The sequence below is a fragment of the Aquarana catesbeiana genome, linkage group LG03 (genome assembly GCF_042186555.1).
Source record: "Aquarana catesbeiana isolate 2022-GZ linkage group LG03, ASM4218655v1, whole genome shotgun sequence".
NCBI classification, from domain to species: Eukaryota; Metazoa; Chordata; class Amphibia; order Anura; family Ranidae; genus Aquarana; species Aquarana catesbeiana.
Genome location: NC_133326.1, coordinates 74,320,804 through 74,339,734, shown reverse-complemented (window position 1 = coordinate 74,339,734; position 18,931 = coordinate 74,320,804). Strand labels below are relative to the sequence as shown.

Genomic DNA, 18,931 nt, shown 5'->3' with positions numbered 1-18,931 from the left:
TCAATTTAACCGAGTCAGCATGGCGAGCTTTGCCTTAGGAGGGGATTCCAGGTGACTTGAGACGATCCGGGAATTTCTGATAATCAGCCGGCTGAGGTAAGCCTTTTGCTTACATTTGAGTTATCAGACTTCCTTGATCGGTAAGGCATTTTTGGGACAAAGGGTACCTATTTTACTCCCCTTAATCGAACTGTATTGATTGGTGGTTATATGTTATGTTGTCCCTGTCTATTGTCCATTGGAGTGTTATAGATAAGAAAGGGAAGAATAGTGCTGTTCACAGGTATATGTAGTACATCTGCTAGATAAAGTAGTTTAGAGGCAAGAGGGTATAGGCACAAGTATAGAAGAGAGAAGACTGGCCAGTCATTATGGGCATTGAATTAAGTAAGAGAATGAAGGGTAAGAGACCCTCAAAAATGCCCAGCGCTAGAGGAGCGCTATATATGAACCAAAGGTGCGGTTCCGCCTATACTGAGCCCCTAGATTAATGGTTAGAGTGGACAGGGATCAACAATGGGTAACTGGGTTACCAAAGGTCCATAGGGACTAAGAATCATGCAGAGTAAACAGCTAGAGAAACAGCTATCTATGTGAGCAGGATGGATCAAGGGTGACAATAACACTAGACAGAAAGGGACATTTTCATGTTAAGTTGTGGGATGAATTTGGGGTCAGGTACTACAACTAGTAAAATCAGAAACAGAGAAATGAGAGTTAAAACAGAATACTTTATATGTTGTCAGAGAGGGAAGATGGGATGAGCACTCTGGCTCCCCCTTTGATCATAGAAGCTAGATATAAACAAAATAAGGAAAGCAGAATTTAGGCAGGGAAATATTAATGAGAGTTAAAAGAAATTGAGAGAATGATATGCATGTGTTGTGTACAAATGGGAAAAATGTAAGCGATTTTAGAGAGATATTGGTGTATGTGTGTGCGAATGCTGGGAGCTTTAGTTCTATTGCTTGTGTGTGTCATGTACGCAGATGTGACCCCCTCCTTTGTGCTCTCATGAACGAATGTGGCTGAGATGAGAGGTCAGTGATAAGCTGGAAGGACACCATGCCAATTCCAGTTTTTTAGACAAAACATGTGCCGGGTTAAGGAATCTAATGGTAAACAATGTGATCACAATTATTTTGAATCTGTTTTCCAAACATGATAAAATGAAGGTTACATTTAACCGTGTATTACACAAATTGAATATCCTTTGATAGTGGAAACAGTGCATTTTAAAAAGGGAAATTAAGAAAAATTAAGTAATAATGAGTATTAATTTCTAATATGAGTTTAACAATTTTATTAATAGTATAGATATATTGAAACTGGTTTAAACAACCTTTGGTTGGAAATGAAGTCCAGGTTAATGGGGAAATTTGTAATGAATGAGATTAGTTTAGATTAAGATAACAATTTTGTAATTTTACATTTATACAATAAGCCCTTATTGAGAGAAAAACAAGATTAAGATGAGGTTGTTATTTGGAATAAAGCTGCCATAATATTTAACAAAGCCAAGATGGATGGAATACATAAGAAGTTCTTCTACAAAAATGATATTGTAAGGTTTTTGATGATAACTTGATGTGCAGTCCATGATGTAAGAGTAATAATAAATAAAATTTAAATATAACAGACCCATCACATCAAGTCCACACACCCTGTTAGGATAGATACCACCTGCAGCCAGTTGTTTTATAGTTTTTGATGCTTTCTGGTCCATCATACAGATTGGTCCTTTTGTTTTATTTATTTTTATTTTTGAAATCCAAAGCAGAATATGTGGATTGTGAAATGATGTGCCCCTTTTTCTTGTAAGTACAGTGGTATAAGAAGAAGAATATTTTGGATTTATGGGCATCTCTCCATGACCGCAGGGTATTATTATCATTTATTATAATATTGCCAGGAAGAAGTTGTCTTTTGAAACATGAAACTGGAGTTCTTACACAAATAGCATGATAGAAAACAAGCCATTGTAATATATTTATGCAAGCTGGACCCAGTAATGAAGGGTTCACCCCGATATATCAGAGCTGTAGCTTTTATGCAAAGGTGCTATTAGACAAAGTTAGATATTATTTTGGTCAATGGTCCGACATTCTGCGCAGCAAATATACAGATAACTAAATGTTTGTCTAATGAAAGGTTTAAAATATGAGTTTATGTACAAATCTAACAATGAAAAATGCGTACATTTGAATCCAGCCACCTTATTGCCTCTATTAGAGGAGGCTGGAGACAAAGGAAGACATGTGTGTTAAATTGATGTGGGAATCAGTTGCTGTGAGCCCAGTGCAGGACACACTCCCTGAAGACCCAGATATTACATTTTTTGTAGATTTGAGTATGCAGTTCATCACCCAGAAGGATACTCCGTATTCAAAGTCATTGGATCCTTTTTCCTCAGCTCAAGAAGCAGAGCTCCATGTTTTAGCATGTGCCTGTGAGCTATAAAAAGAGTGTATATTTATATAGATAGTCGAGATATAGAGAGCTTTTGGTTTCATTTGAAGGGCCAGAAGTTTGTTTTTACTTCGGCAGGTAAACCAATAAAGCATGCCAAGTTAATTTGATTGGCTGTTTTCAGCCTTCCAGCTTCTTGCTGAGGTAGCCATAATAACTTTCACACATGGAAGCAGACCAGGTGACTAAGGATGCTGCATTTACAGCCCCGGACACTTGATGGGTCTGTGCAACTCACAGATTCCACCCTAGTTCTGGCCCAGTATAGCTGGGATTAATAATTCAACTTTAAGGACCCCAGAACGAGAAGAACAAGTGGTCCACAGGGGGCAACTTATTATGAAACAGGACTTTGGAAAAGGTGATCATTTATGTCTGCCAGCCACTCTTTTCACTCCAGCTCGACACATGGACCGTGTCATCAGTCACAAGCAGTTATGGCTGCCTTAGTAAATGAGCGTGGGATAGAGCCAGGGTTCTCCACAGTTGTTTTACTAACATACCACTTCTTGTTTTACCTGTTACCAAAGGTGTTACCAAAAGCTGAACATCCCTCCCAGAGATTACAAAAAAGATATATCCAGATGCCCAAGTCAGGATCTTACGAGTATGCATTTTGTCTGTATGGACATGTTTTTTGGATGTCCAGTGGCAAATTCTACTGCAAAGGCCACAGTAAAAAGTGTTATCAGAAGTAGTTTGTAAGTACAGAGTGCCAGAAAGTACAGAGAGTAACAGAGGAAATCATTTTTTATAGGAGAGTCCTTACTAGAAGTTTTGAGGTTTTGTTTTTACACCCCTTACTGTCTACAATATAGCGGACAAAGTAGAGTAAGAAACTAGAAAACTTTTGCCTGAATGTTTTCTTATATTTTATGAAGCCCCTAAGGGGGGTATTGGACTCTCTATCTATGGGATTTGGTTTGGGAGTGTGTTACTCACTTGCTTATATTTTGTCTCAGCAGCTGCAGTCCTCCATTCGGATCTCACAGAGAACGTTGCTGATCTTTTAAGGTTTTTTGACAAACTCATTTATGTGTTTTCTCCCCAATTCCAGATCCTAAAAGTTTGGAAGGATCTAAAACTAAAGCCAGGTGACTTGTGGATTGTTAAGAGACATTTATATATAAGGAAATGTTTGGAGACTCAATACAGCATCTATTTCATGTACAGTTTTTGCAAAACTTGAAGGAAAAGTCACCTGGATCCACACCAGACACTGAAAAAATGACTAAATTAAAGAAATCTCTGTGTTTGATTTGTTTCCCTCTTGTGATCACAGTCTAGGGTACTTTTTTGATTCAATTACTTTATTTGTAAGGGATATATATATTTGAAAAGTAGTTTAGCCATGTTGAAGTCATATTTTGTCTTTTGTACGTCTTCCATTTTATGTAGAATTGTCTGTGTTTACATATGCTGATAAGTCAGCATGCTCACAATTAAGCTACAAGGCCATTCTGGCCACAGGAGTGTACAGCCAGTACTCTGTAAATATGTCTTATCAATCATTTGTTTTTCACAATGAAAAGTAATTTTGTAATGAAAAAGTTGCTCAGCTATTATTTTCTCCACAATGGAGTTTTTTTGCCTCTTTGGCCAGGACTACCTCCATCTAAACGTGTGGAGGTTCCAGGTTAAAGGTGATAGCAGGTATGGTTAGTGATCAAAATATTGATCAAAAGAGGGGAGACTGTAATGGAAATTTGTAAGTTCTGTATATAATTGTATTGTATTTTGTATGTATTGCACTCTGCCCTCACTGTGCACACGGCACTAATAATATTTTCAGTAAATGTTTACATTCTTTTGAGTCCTGATTAGAATAAGCCTGCCTATGTAACGCCCCTTGTTACCATGAACGTACAATTGTAATATTAATGTGATACCTAATCATGTGCATAAAAACCTTCAATTGCGTCATAATAAAGCAGAACAGTTATTTGGAAAGATGCTGAGCGTATCTTTTGTGTCTGTTCCCTACTGCAGTAGTTATTATTAATTTGGAACCACTAATCAATATGAGGATAGGAGTTGCCTATCATCAATTTAACCGAGTCAAAGCCTAGCAAGCAATTACAAGTTTTTAAAACATTTTTAAAACATTTCACTCATTTCAATTCACACATAACTCATAACTCCTTGCAATCGTTGCAAACACACATTCAAGCACAACTCTTGCAGTCTTCGCAAGCACATGCAGTAATACGAACTTCTCACAGTCACTATAAACACATCTCCAGTGACATAAACTCTCTTGCAATCGTTGCAAGCACACCTTTAAGCCCAACTCTTGCAATCGTTGCAAGGCACGCAACTTAGCATAACTTCTTGCAATCGTTGCAAGCACATTCCCAGTGACACACAAACAGCCACACATCATTTTCAGTGGCACTTAATTGGCCACTTGTCTCCAGTGGCATTTTCATTCGAGCCACTCACCATTTCCTATCCGTCATTTCTCCCTTAGGACAGTTGAGTTCAGCTTCCGTCCGGCACCAGGTATCGTACTGCCACACGCAGCTGGCTTCTTCTCGTAACACTATCAGGCTATACCTAGTCAGTGTCCAGCATTTAATGTCCTTACAGGACCCCGGAGAGCCGTCTGTGTTTACGGCCCATACAGTAAGATCCCTTCTACGTGGCATCCAGAAGTATCAGCCCATAGCCAACGGAAAACTCTTGTCCAGCACAACTGCCATCTTTAGGGACATGTCAAAAATCCTTGCACGTTCCTCAGTCTAGTCATCCAAGCGGCCATCTACCTGGCCCTTTACGGTTTTCTACGGCCTAGCGAATTCACCTTTAGTGGCACTGGCAGCCAGGTACTATATAGACACCACCTGACTTGCTTTTAGACCCATTACGTCCTTCAGCTTGCAGTCTCTAAAACTCAAACAATCCAGGCCCGAGGTCTACATTAACCTCTTTCGATCTAACAACTCCATGCAGGCCAGCCTCCCCCTTGACAAGCTGTCCCCCATCAGGTCAGTTCTCCAAGACTTCACCCGTATACGGGGGCGTATTAAGAAGCAGCTTCAGTCTCTCTTGAGAATGCTCAATTATGCAAATACAGGTCATTTCCCAGGGTCGATCTTTGTGTTACGCCTCCTGGTCTTCCTCTCCCAGACACAGGACCTCTATCAGATCCTTAGTTAGACACTGCGGCAGTAGTGGACCTATCAATGTGGGAATATATATATATATATATATATATATATATATATGGGATGCACCGAAATTTTGGCTGAAAAAGAATTCACACCGATAACGGCGCTTAGTTAGACACTGCAGCAGTAGTGGACCTATCAATGTGGGAATATAAATAAATATATATATATATATATATATATATATATATATATATATATATATATATATATATATATATATATATATATATATATATATATGGGATGCACCGAAATTTTGGCTGAAAGAGAATTCACACCGATAACGGCGCTAAAAATGGGGCGGGGCCTGCTTGGCGGCGCCCCCACGGGGGTGTCGTTCTGGGGCGCCCGTCCTTACTCTCTCCTCCTCCCCTCCCTCCTCGCCCATGCTGCAGGCAGCCCGTGGGGTCTCCATGTAACGTCCCCCTATCCCCGAGCGTTGGCTGCATATGGATCCTCAGCCGATGTGTAAATCGGCTGTGCAGGAGCTCGGTCACCCTGTTTACTCCGAAAGTGAAAGCAAGGAAGAGGTGTCTGGCAGTGTGTGCTGTGCTCTCTGCCTCCCCCTACAGTGCAGTACCCGGCATGGAGATTGAAGGTACAGAGCTGCAGCTGCCAATTTTTAAAAAGGCTGTTTGTATGTGTGTGTGTGGGTGTGTGTGTGTGTTTATTTGTGTGCATGTGTGTTTTATATGTGTGCGCATTTATGTGTGTGCGTGTGTGTATTTTTATGTGTGTGTGTTATATTTGTGTGCATGTGTGTATGTTTATATGTGTGTATGTTTATGTGTGTGTGTCCGCTCGTGTGTGTTTTATGTTTATATGCACTGGTGAGGCACAGGCAGGCTGCATGACTGGCACTGGTGAGGCTGCATTGATCTCCTGTACCATGTCCGCAGTATCTGACCATCTCCTGTACCATGTCCGCAGTCACTTTCGGTATCAGTTTTCAGCCTAGGGTATTTTTAATTTTCGGTATCGGTTTCAGCACCATAAAACCCATTCGGTGCATCCCTAAAATATTATATATATATATATATATATATATATATATATATATATATATATACACATACATACACACACACACACACACTGTATATACATAGTATTTATGCAAATTATTATTACTTACACTGTTTCGTTTATGAGAGTTAACTGTACCAAGAGGTTCAAAAATGCAAACGGTGTTCCCATATGATGCAGCAATCTGAAAGTAAAACAAAAAATATAATTCACCAACATACAGGTCATATAAGTACACTCTATGGAAATTGTTGACTATGTCAACATATTTGAACAGGCAAACATTAGATCTTTATTCAAACAGTGCCTATGGATAAAGGTAATATTCTTGAATAAGAACACAAGAAAAATGAGCTTTTTCAGCCTCTTTACAAAAACATCAATAAATTTAAGAGTGTACTGTGGAAAAGTACACACTTGACATCAAAGGCTGGATTGCCTCCTGTAGCCGGAATTACTTCTTGTAGGCATTTTGTATAAGTGGCTACTAAGGATGAGCTCCTGATTTGGTCTGAACACTGGTTTGGACCGAACTTTGCTGGTTTGAGCATCCATTCACATGTCTGGAGCCAAACATCATACTTGTTTTGATTTTTTTTCTTGCTACTGTATAATCACAGCTTTCTTCATGCACTGTCAAAGAATCAGCGTGCCACACCTGCAACCAGTGACATCATCCAGCACTATTCATTTGCTGGTTGGGAATCCCCATTATGTCATTGAGCAAATACAGTCATGTCTATATCTGGTCAATGATGTCACCTTGAAGGCACCTCTCGCTTTGTTTATGCTTAGCCCCCCCCCCCCCCCCCAAGCTGTCATTTGTTATACTCAACTATTCGATCTGATGCTGCATCTGTCCCCCGCCGACTCTGCATTGAGAACTGAGTGATCAAACACCGATGATTGCTCAGTTCTCCCCCTCCGCACTGATCAGAGAGCCGTGATGGTCAGTAACCGACTCTCTGCTCTCCTCTCCAGCGCTCACTAGAGTGCTGGATTGTGGAGGGGTGGCTCAGGCTCTGGGCAATCAAGCTGTGCCAGGTGCCAGTCCAGGCATCTGGGTGGATCTTAACCATATGGTTGGGATCTTTCCCAAGCCTGGACCGGCTAAGTTACTTCAGCCGAAAGAGGGCTTTAGCCACTTCGGCTGAAAACGGGTCACAGGAATGTAGAACAAACTGCACTCCTGTGATCCATTGGAGAAGTATGGCTAAAAAAGCTTGGACCTTACTTCTCCTTTAAAGATGGCTTTAAGATTGCAGCCATTTTTTTTTTTGTTTGTTAATTAATGAATGAGAACCGATTATATGATCAAGTCTAACTTCATCATGTACAGCATACAAAGTAACAGGTACAGCAAAAATATATAAATATCCAACAAAATTTTTTTCCAAACAAATCTTTAGTGGATTCTAGTTCTGCAAAAAAAAAAGGCTTAGGTCACACAAGTTGGTTTAAAAAAAAAAATCATATTAGAGAAAATATAAAGGTCTTACCCGGCCTTGTTGCTGAGAACATTCCACACAGCTAACCTGGATATTTCCATGTTTAGCACCGGGAATTATCTGAACACACTCAAAATCACTTGCTAGTATGACAATATCACAGCCTGATCCATATGCCTGAAAAGAAATTAGATAGTTTAGATAAGCCAGTAGACTGACACATACTAACTACAGACTAGTTGCGCAAAACATTGGTATGAAATGGGACATTGGGGTACATTTACTAAAACTGGAGCACTCAGAATCTGGTGCAACTGTGCATGGTAGTCAATCAGCTTCTATAGAAGGTAAAAACACAATGTAGGAGCCCCCAAAGCTGCATAACCCTAATGTATACAAAAAATAGGAAGTTTCCCCAGGGGTTTTTTAGCAGCAGAGAATTTGTACAAAAAGTAGCTGATGTAAAAAATCATTTAACAGACGATAATAATTTCAAATGAACAATAACGAATCATCCGTATAGGTAGTGCGACACAAAAACAAACATGGAACATCACTCATAGCAAGGAACACCCTATGTACAAGCATGGTTTGCCAATTGTATTTATGACGTATGTATCCACATGAAAAACCCAGATGCATTTCCACCCTTGCGATTTTTCGGTCTCTTCAGGGGGATTTATATTCTAGGAAAATATCAAAGTATCTAATTAAAGTCATTGGACAATGTAAAAAATGTGTAAGTATAGCATTTTTTATATTATCCAATGACTTTAGATACTTTGATATTTTCCTAGAATATAAATCCCCCTGAAGAGACCGAAAAATCGCAAGGGTCGAAATGCATCGGGGTTTTTCATGTGGATACATACGTCATAAATACAATTGGCAAACCATGCTTGTACATAGGGTGTTCCTTGCTATGAGTGATGTTCCATGTTTGTTTTTGTGTCGCACTACCTATATGGATGATTCGTTATTGTTCATTTGAAATTATTATTGTCTGTTAAATAAATGATTTTTTACATCAGCTACTTTTTGTACAAATTCTCTGCTGCTAAAAAAAACCCCTGGGGAAACTTCCTATTTTTTGTCAATCAGCTTCTAACCTCAGCTTGTTCAATTAAGCTTTGGCAGGTTTCTATGTAGAAGTGAGCCTGATTTTACACTCTTCAGCTTTAGTAAATAAACCCCACAGTCTTTATCTTCTGCTCCCAATGCATTGAAATTTTTACTGAAACCAGACACTGCAATCACAGATTTTATCTGCAATACCATCTGAGAAAGAAATCTGGCAACATGGTACAGCCAGACAAGGTGGGGTTCCAATTACACTGAAGCTGGCCATCACTGTACTGAAAATTTGCCATCTATATTTTTATTCATTTTCAGCATTAAAGTATACTTTTTTTTTTGTACGATACAAGTTAAACTTGACAGGCTGTTTGTTCGATCAACACTTTCTAACATGACCATTTGGGGTTTTTTTCCCATAAAGAATTGTATAATCAATAATCGAACGGAGCACATTAACCATTAAAAAAAAAAAAAAAAAAACAAACAATTGTTTGGTTCTCTGTAATTTTTGTTCAATATATTCCACCCATCTATGGCCAGCTGAAAGTGTCAGTATGGTGGCACTTTAGTCCAATTACTGGAAACAAAAAGGAACTCTAGAATAAAGGGGGCTACGCAATAGGTAAAAGTAGAATTTCCACAAGAAAAAGACATACCATCTCTTTTGTTTATCCTAAAATATGATATTTATGTATTTATTTAAAAACATTCTCCTCAGTGGCTCCCTGTATCCTTTTTTTTTTTTTACAAGATTAAATCAGCTTTTCTCATCTTTTTTATGGGGACTGAAGAACCCTAGGTACAAAATAGCTACCTTGATGTGCCCTTGTGAACAGGGAGGCTTATCTTTTCCGGATGTATATAAATATTTTTTGGCCACCAAGTTGGTTACGGCTGTATGGTGGCTAAGCCCAGACTTCTAAAACTCCTCCACTCGGCTGGAAGCAGCAGTGGTAGGTTTTATAGAAGCTCTTAAAGAGGAAGCATAGCATACTAGCTCATTATGAATTACTTACCTGAGATCGAAGCCCCCGAAGCGACTCTCGTTCACATCCCCTGTCGCCGCCATGATACCCAGAGTGACTTCCGGGTATCGCTGCTCCAGTGCTGTGACTGGCCGGAATAGCGATGACGTCACTCCGGTGCATGCGCGCGGGAGCCGTCAGTGACGGCATGATCGACTTCACTAATGGCACGCTCAGTGTGCCTGCGCCGTTGTCTACGGCACGCATGCACCGTAGACATCGGTGCCCGTTTTTAGGAAAATATCTCCTTAACCATGTAGGTTAAAGAGATACTTCTTGCACCTACAGGTAAGCCTTAATCTAGGCTTACCTGTAGGTTAAAGTGGTCTGTAAGGGTTTAAAACCACTTTAAGGTAATCTTATTTAGGGGTTGCAGGACATCCTATCAGGGGACTGCTTTAATGCTTAATACTATTCAAGCTTGGGAGGCTGGTCTCAGATGCGAGTATTATCCAAAGTGTGCGATTTCCCCAAATGCCTCTCTATGATTTGGTGTAATCCTGGACTCTGAACTAACCTTTTGGCCCCACATCCTATCGCTATCCAAAATTTGCCGCCTCAACCTCCGCAACATCTCCAAGATACGCCTCTTCTTAACCAATGTCACCACAAAGCTTCTAATCCATTCCCTGGTTATCTCTCGCCTTGACTACTGCAACTCCCTCCTCATTGGCTTACCTTTAAATAGACTATCCCCACTTCAGTCTATCATGAACGCTGCTGCCAGGCTCATCCACCTCACAAACCGCTCAGCATCTGCTACACCCCTCTGCCAATCCCTCCAGTGGCTGCCACTCAGCCACCAAATTAAATTCAAGATACTAACTATAACTTACAAAGCCATCCACAACCTGGCCCCCAGCTACATCACTTAGGGCCCTTTCACACTGGGGCAGGCGTTGGCGGTAAATCGTCGCTATTGTAAGCGGCGCTTTACCGTCGGTATGCGGCCGCTAGTGGGGCAGTTTTACCCCCCGCTAGCGGCCGAGAAATGGTTAAAAACCACCGCAAAGCACCTCTGCAGAGGCGCTTTGCCGGTGGTATAGCCGCGCCGTCCCAATGATTTCAATGGGCAGGAGCGGTGAAGGAGTGGTATACACTCCACTCATTCACCACTCCAAAGATGCTGCTAGCAGGACTTTTTACTGTCCTGCCAGTGCATCACTCCAGTGTGAAAGCCCACGGGGCTTTCACACTGGAATGAAAGCAACAGCACTTTTGGGTCGGTTTGCAGGTGCTATTATTAGCGCAATAGCGCCTGCAAACCGCCCCAGTGTGAAAGGACCCTAACCTAGTCTCAAAATACCAACTTAATCGTTCTCTTCGCTCCTCCCAAGACCTCCTGCTCTCAAACTCCCTTGTCACCTCATCATGCTCACCCTCAGGACTTCTCCAGAGCCTCTACCATCCTCTGGAATGCACTACCCCAATCTGTCCGATTTTCTCCTACTTTATCCACTTTCAGACGATCCCTGAAAACTCATCTCTTCAGAGAAGCCTATCTGGCCCCCACCTAACAGCTGTACATTTATCTTCTCAGTCAGCACATCGCCCACAGTTATCTCTTGACCTTCCCTCTTAGATTATAAGCTCTAAGGAGCAGGGCCCTCTGATTCCTACTGTATTAAAGTGTATTGTATTTGTACTGACTACACTCAAGTTGTAAAGCGCTATGTAAACTGTTGGCACTATATAAATCCTGTATATTATTATTATTATTATTATTAATGATGATTTAATCCTACTCTCCCTCAATTTTTTACGCCTTATAGACTTCAAAAGATAAATCCTGCATGCTCTTCCAACTGGCGGTGTGGAGCATCTCGGGGATTTCACACACATTTATTGGACTTGTCCATATATAGCTATTTTCTGGGAGGAGGTAGTAGATTTACTGAACACCATTATATCTGCTCCTTTACCAGTCTCAATGTCTGTTTGCCTGCTGGGTTTGGTAGAGGCTATTGTTCCTGCAGTATCTTAGCGAGTGTTCATTAATACAGCGTTATTTTACGCAAGAAAAGCCATTGCTTTGCATTGGAACCTTGCTCTCTTACACTTCTATACTGGAAACAATTGATAAATAACAACCTCTCATTGTATAGAGACACCTATATTAATAGGGGTTGCCCTAGTAAATACGATAAAGTCTGGGCAAAGTGGCTGGACAAACCGTACACAGCATCTACTGCCGATGGGGGTCATTAATCATAATATGGGAACTTCTGCATAAGGGATACTTGGGGCCATTGGTGATAGAAGGGATTAATATCTGCTTTCTAATTGCCCTCTTTTTTTTTTTTTTTTTTAATGGGGTGAGGTTTGACATTTGAGTAGACAAATGGGTAGGCCTAGATTTCAGCCCAGATAAAAAGATAAAATACGTTTTTTCTTAATTATTATATCCCTTTAAGTTGTTGCTTTGTTGTTTTGTTATTTAGAATCCATATTTCAAATTGATACTGTAGTTGCTATGCAGGGTGATTGGATCATGATACTGTATTATTATATCTTAGGTTCAATGTGTATGATGTTTTGTTGTGTTGTATTTTGTCTGACTGTTAAAAATGGAAAAAAAATAAAATAAAAGAATAAGATATGCTCAGTGCATAAACACAATCAAGAGAGGCCAACTTCTCTATGGACAATTAGAAAATATTTTTTGCTGCCAGCTGTAATTTAAAGGAACATTTGCTACCTGGTGCATGGGATTTGTCTTGCCCTGGTTTAGTCTATAATCATTCCACAGATTTTCCATATCTATCCATGGATAGTAACAGACGAGCATTAAAGCGGGACTAAAAACTCTTAACACAACAAACTGAAAACACTATTTACCGTATTTATAGGCGTATAACACTCACTTTTCCCCCCTGAAAATAGGGGGCATGTGTGCGTGTTATACGCCAATATAGAATCTGAGCTGCCTAGGAAGGGAATGAGGGACTGCGAGCGCCAAGTACACAGGAGAGCCTGGCTCTATGTAATCCAGAACTGGTGAGGCTGCATTGATGGGCAAAGGTGAGACTGCAGATGGGCACTGATCAGGCTACAATGGCAAGGCTAAAGATGGGCACTAGTGAGGCTGCAGATGGGCACTGATCAGGCTGCAATGATGGGCAAAGGCGAGACTGCAGATGGGCACTGATCAGGCTGCATATGGGCACTGATCAAGCTGCAATGGCGAGGCTGCAGGCTACAGAGGGTCACTGATCAGACTGCATTAATGGCCAATAGTGAGGCTGCAGATGGGCACTGGCGAGGCTGCAATGTGCACTGGCGAGGCTGCAGATGGGCAACGGCGAGGCTGCAGATGGGCACTGATCAGTTTGCATTGATGGGCAATGGCGAGGCTGCAGATGGGCACTGATCAGTCTGCACTGATGGGCAATGGCGAGGCTGCAGATGGGAACTGATCAGTCTGCACTGATGGGCAATGGCGAGGCTGCAGATGGGCACTGATCAAGCTGCAATAGTAAGGCTGCAGATGGTCACTGATCAGGCTGTATTAATGGGCAATGGTGAGGCTGCAGCTGGGCACTGATCAGGCTGCAGATGGGCACTAATCGGGCTACATTAATGGATACTGGCGAGGCTGCAGATGGGCACTGATCAGACTGCAACGAAGGGCACTGGCGAGGCTGCAGATGGGCAGTGATCAGGCTGCAATGATGGGCACTGGCGAGGCTTCAGATGGGCACTGGTCAAGCTACAATGGTGAGGGTGCAGATGGGCACTGATCAGGCTGCAATGATGGCCAATGGTGAGGCTGCATATGGACATTGATTAGGCTGCATTGATGGGCAATGGCGAGGCTGCAGATGGGCACTGATCAGGCTGCAGTAATGGGAAACGGCGAGGCTGCAGATGGGCACTGGTGAGGCTGCAGATGGGCACCGACCCTTATTTTGCTTCAAAGTTCTTTATTTAAAATTTTATTTTTTTTCCTGAAACTTCCCTCTTAAAATGAAGGTGCGTGTTATACACCTGTGCATGTTATACGCTGATAAATATGGTATTTAATTTTTAATATTCAAAGCAAACTCATCCATCTATGTCTCCATCACTTTAAAAAAGCACCCCCCTAATATTTCTAGCTGTAGCCATCTTGAGAAAGGGCAGATGATTCATGTAGCACTTACTTCCTGGAATCCACCTGCCCATAGCTCAAGCATGCAGGCAGAGGGGCGTGCTTATAGAAATCCCCTTCTCCAAATTAAAGAAAAAAAAAAAACACAAGTAAATATTATCATACAGGATTTATATAGCATACCTTCCAAACTATTTACTAGGCTAGCAGCATAAGGATTACAAATAGTTAATGTTGATTGAGGGAGTGGGTAAGACCATTTACAATAATCTGACCTGCTTTTCATACATATTATCAAAATTTACAAATTCGAATAAGGTGCACTTAGTGATTAAAAAACTGTATTGAAACAAAGCAAATAATATAATAACTTAAGTTAAAAAGTCATCAAAATATGTAATAATATCAATAATAAAAAAAGTATAAAGGTTGTTCTACTTCAAAAGCTATACATATCTCTTATGATCAAACAGATAAAAGTTATTGTATATAAAAATCCATTTTAATAATTATGGATAAAAGAAAAGCAACAGCTGGTGATATATTACAGTGGGAGCCATGATAACACCATAATCCTCTCAGAACCACTTATCTTTTATAGCAAATGTCTTAAAATAATTTATAGTGTCTGAACTTTATTTGTGATGAATGCAAAATATTGTGTGCATCATAAAAAAATAAATAAATAAAAGATGCAGCGCAAAGTCTCTCTAATGCCCATGTATTCACTTGTGCCGCTTACTGTCAGCCCCAAAATAAATATTCAGGGTAATAGTACAGTTGAAGGATTATGCCACAAAGCAGCAGCATTACTGTAAACTTGTGCTTGAGTCATGCAAGCCAAGAAGTACCATATTCCCACCTTTTCTTTGCACCTCCCCTACTCTGTTTGGCTATGGAGTGAAAGAGGCCACTCTGCACAAGCTATAAATTATCCAAGTCATAGCTTACACAAGGCCTCCATATGGCAGAACTGGTGTTTGATGTAATACTGTAGCATGGAGTAAGCTTTCACTCCTAGCAGCTGCAACTTTTCTCGTTCCTAGCAGGGCATTCATTCTTTGCCTGCCCATCACCAAAAGTACCCCATTGTATCAGCGATGCTTTGTTGGATGATTTTGTGTGCAACTGATTTACAAACACTGTACATGGAAACAATTTTGTGCATTTTTTGCAGGTCGCTTTGTAAAAATGAATGCTGGCTGATGTGAAGCCATGGTAATCTATGTAAACATGTGTACACTCCTCTACCCCTTCATAATGTTCCTTCGAACGAAACGCGTCAGTGGAGCTACAGCGATGATGCATGTGCGCGTTTACTACTGCTTGTTGTAAGTAGTTTTAACCTTTATTAAAAACTTGAACATGTAATACTACACTACAAGTTCCTCTTCCGTTTTCTGTTCTCATTGAGTGGACTGCTGGACTGTTTTGACTGCATGATCTATCCATCTTGGAACCCATGCTCTTGTGATCCATCTATCCCATAGGGATATTGGGATAAGACACAGCCTGACCTCCATCCTGGGGTCTTAATAGCTGGTAAGCGGCTAGTGAGCGGGGTGTGCACTGTCTGGGTGTGAAGAATCCTTCATTCGCTTTTGGAACACGGCTCATAGCAGGGGGTCCTATGCATCCCTGTTTACCGATTCCGATCTGAATTTTTGCCTGAATTCGCACCAGATTCGGGGCCAAAGACGCACAGGACACTTCCAAATGCGGACCGCAGCTCCCCCCGGAGGTGTGTGAACCGGCTCCATTGACAGATGGTTACCCTCTCCTGTCATGCAAATTAGAATCAGGGAAACCTGCATTCAATTTGCATGAGTGAACCCAGCCTCAGATGTTTAAATTACCTTTTTTAGCACTGAAGCACTTTATTTCCTGGACTTTTTTTTTTATTACTTGCACATACAGTTGGTCCATATATATTTGGACACAGGCACACTTTTCATACTTTTGGCTCTGTACATCACCAGAATAAAATTAAAACGAAACAATCCAAATGATTTTGAAGTGCAGACTTTCAGCTTTAATTCAAGGGGCTGAACATAAATATCAAGTAAAAATTTTAGGAACTGCAACCATTTGTATACACAACCCCCCATTTTGAGGGGCTCAACTATAATTGGACAAATTTATATATTCATAAATAAAAATGTTAATTTTTAATATTGTGTTGAGAATCCTTTACTGGCAATGACTGCCTGAAGTCTGGAACCCATGGACATTACCAAAGACTGGGTTTCCTCCTTTCTGATGCTTTGCATGGCTCTAACTGCAGCTGTCTTCCATTGTTCTTTACTTATTTCTGCTTTTAGTTTTACCTTCAGCAAATGAAATGCATGCTCAATTGGGTTGAGATCAGGTGATTGACTGGGCCATTGGAGAATATTCCACTTTTCCTTCAAAAGCTTCTGCAGTGTGTTTTGGATCATTGTCCATCTGTACTGTGAAGCGCCGTCCAATAAACTTTGCTGCATTTGGCTGAATCTGGGCTGACATTATATCTCTAAACACTGCAGAATTCATCCAGCTGCTTCTGTCTTCTCTCACATCATCAATAAATACCAATGACCCAGTACCACTGGAAGCCATGCATGCCCATGCCATCACACTGCCTCCACCATGTTTTACAGATTACGCTGTGTGTTTTGGATCATAAGCTCTTCAGCTTTTCAGCTTATGAATGGTTTGCACCTTGTGGTGAACCCTCTGTATTTGCTCTCCTGAAGTCTTCTCTTGATTGTAGACTTTGACAACGGTATGCCCACCTCCTGGAGAGTGTCCTTCACTTGTCTGGATGTTGTGAATGGGTTTTTCTTTAACATAGGGAGGATCCTGCGATCATCCCCCACTGTTGTCTTCCGTGGACTTTCAGGCCTTTTTATGTTGCTGAGCTCACCAGTGCATTCTTCTTTCCTCAGAATGTACCAAACTGTTGATTTTGCCACTCCTAATGTTGCTGCTATCTCTCTGATGGATTGGTTTTGTTTTTGAAGCTTTACAATGGCCTGTTTCATTTGCATGGACAGCTCCTTTGAACACATGATGTAGGTTCACAGCAATAGATTCCAAATGCAAATATCACACTTAGAATCCACTCCAGACCTTTTACCTGCTTAACCGCTTCCGGACCAGTCGCCGCAGTTATACTGTGGCAGGTTGGCTCCCCTGCACAAGCCGTCGTAGCTGTACATCGGCTCTTTAAGATGCTTTAGCAGGCGCGTGCCCGCAGCGTGTCCCCGGAGCCGATGACCGCCAGGCACCTGCGATTGTTCGCGACAGAGCGAGAACCGGGATCTGTGTGTGTGTAAACACACAAATTCTGGATCTCTCAGGGGTGTAGAGACAGATTGTGTGCTCCTACTAAGTAGGAACACCGATCGGTCTCCTCCCCTAGTCAGTGGCATCCCCCCAACAGTTATATATATTATATATATATATATATATATATATATAATGTATGAATGGTGTGCAATTCTAATCCCAACACATAATTATAATCTGTTAAAGGGTCATGCTACCAGCCTTTATATTGCTCATTTACCAGCTATCTTCGATTACACGTTTCACTTATTTAACCATACACAGAATTCAAAAGCAGATGTGCAACTCCTGCAAAGATCCAGAAAACGCAGCTGTGAGCTGATAGACATTTCACAGCTGCCGGAATGACATTCCTCTCCTGCATGCAGGTAGATATGGTCACTGGGATTTGTCCTGTACTGTGATAAAAGAATTTCAGATCAAATTTGACAAGTCAACATGTGACTGCTGTGTTCAAGTATCAAATAGGCCAGATGGAAACGCAACGTGTAATGACACCCATACAATCTGTGGCAAAATGGCAAGATTTGTGTAAATGTGCCCATGCATGAGCTTAGCTAGTTTGTCATATATTGTATGTATAACTTTAGTTTTTTAAATGAAAGGGGGGAAAAAATGAAAAATAAGTGTTTTGCTTCAAATAGGATGCTGTCCAACACTTGCAATCAAATAGAAAGCAGAAAGATAGAAAAGTGAGAGATAATTATGAATAATGTGGATCACAATTCCTGTTCTGATCATTTACAGTTGTGCTTTTTGCAATATATTCTTAAATTATATGTATTGAACAGGGGCAACTTTATTCTTTAGCCACAGCTTATTAGGTATAAAGTGTCAATCAGTAACATATCTTCAAACTGGATGCATTTGTCAAATATCGTCAACCGCACAAGAAAAGACAGAACAATGTTAAGCTGAACAATGTGTTCTAACTCCCCCTCTACACTGTACATACTTCTAACCAAGACTGCACTTATACATGTGTATTTTCACTGAACATATATTTCTTTTATGTAATAAGGTTCAGATAATCTGACAGACTTTTTAAAATGGAGATGATCTGCAATGCTGCAATCACCTATATAACATATGTGCTTGGTATCTGCAGTACTGCAGTGCATCAAACAGTGGTCCAGGCTGCAGATAACACTTTCAACTAACATCTGAACTGATAACAGAAGCAATGCAGTGTGACAAGACGCAAAACAACCCTGGAAAATGACAGCCATCTCTAAAATATAACACTCAATAAAAAGGAGCCTCTTGTTGCAATTAAAAAATAAATAAATCATA

General features: G+C 40.8%; 1 protein-coding gene across 8 annotated transcripts in view; it reads right to left on the bottom strand.

Annotated features, from left to right (window-relative positions):
- Positions 1-18,931, bottom strand: part of DMXL2 (Dmx like 2) — a 304,172-nt gene that overhangs the window by 253,400 nt on the left and 31,841 nt on the right. For all 8 annotated transcript variants that reach the window (XM_073618681.1, XM_073618685.1, XM_073618686.1 and 5 more), the window contains exons 2-3: positions 8,168-8,293; positions 6,778-6,852 (exon numbers count right to left, since the gene is read on the bottom strand). In XM_073618681.1, the coding sequence (XP_073474782.1) occupies positions 6,778-6,852; positions 8,168-8,293 (201 nt within the window). The remainder of the gene's footprint in view (positions 1-6,777; positions 6,853-8,167; positions 8,294-18,931) is intronic.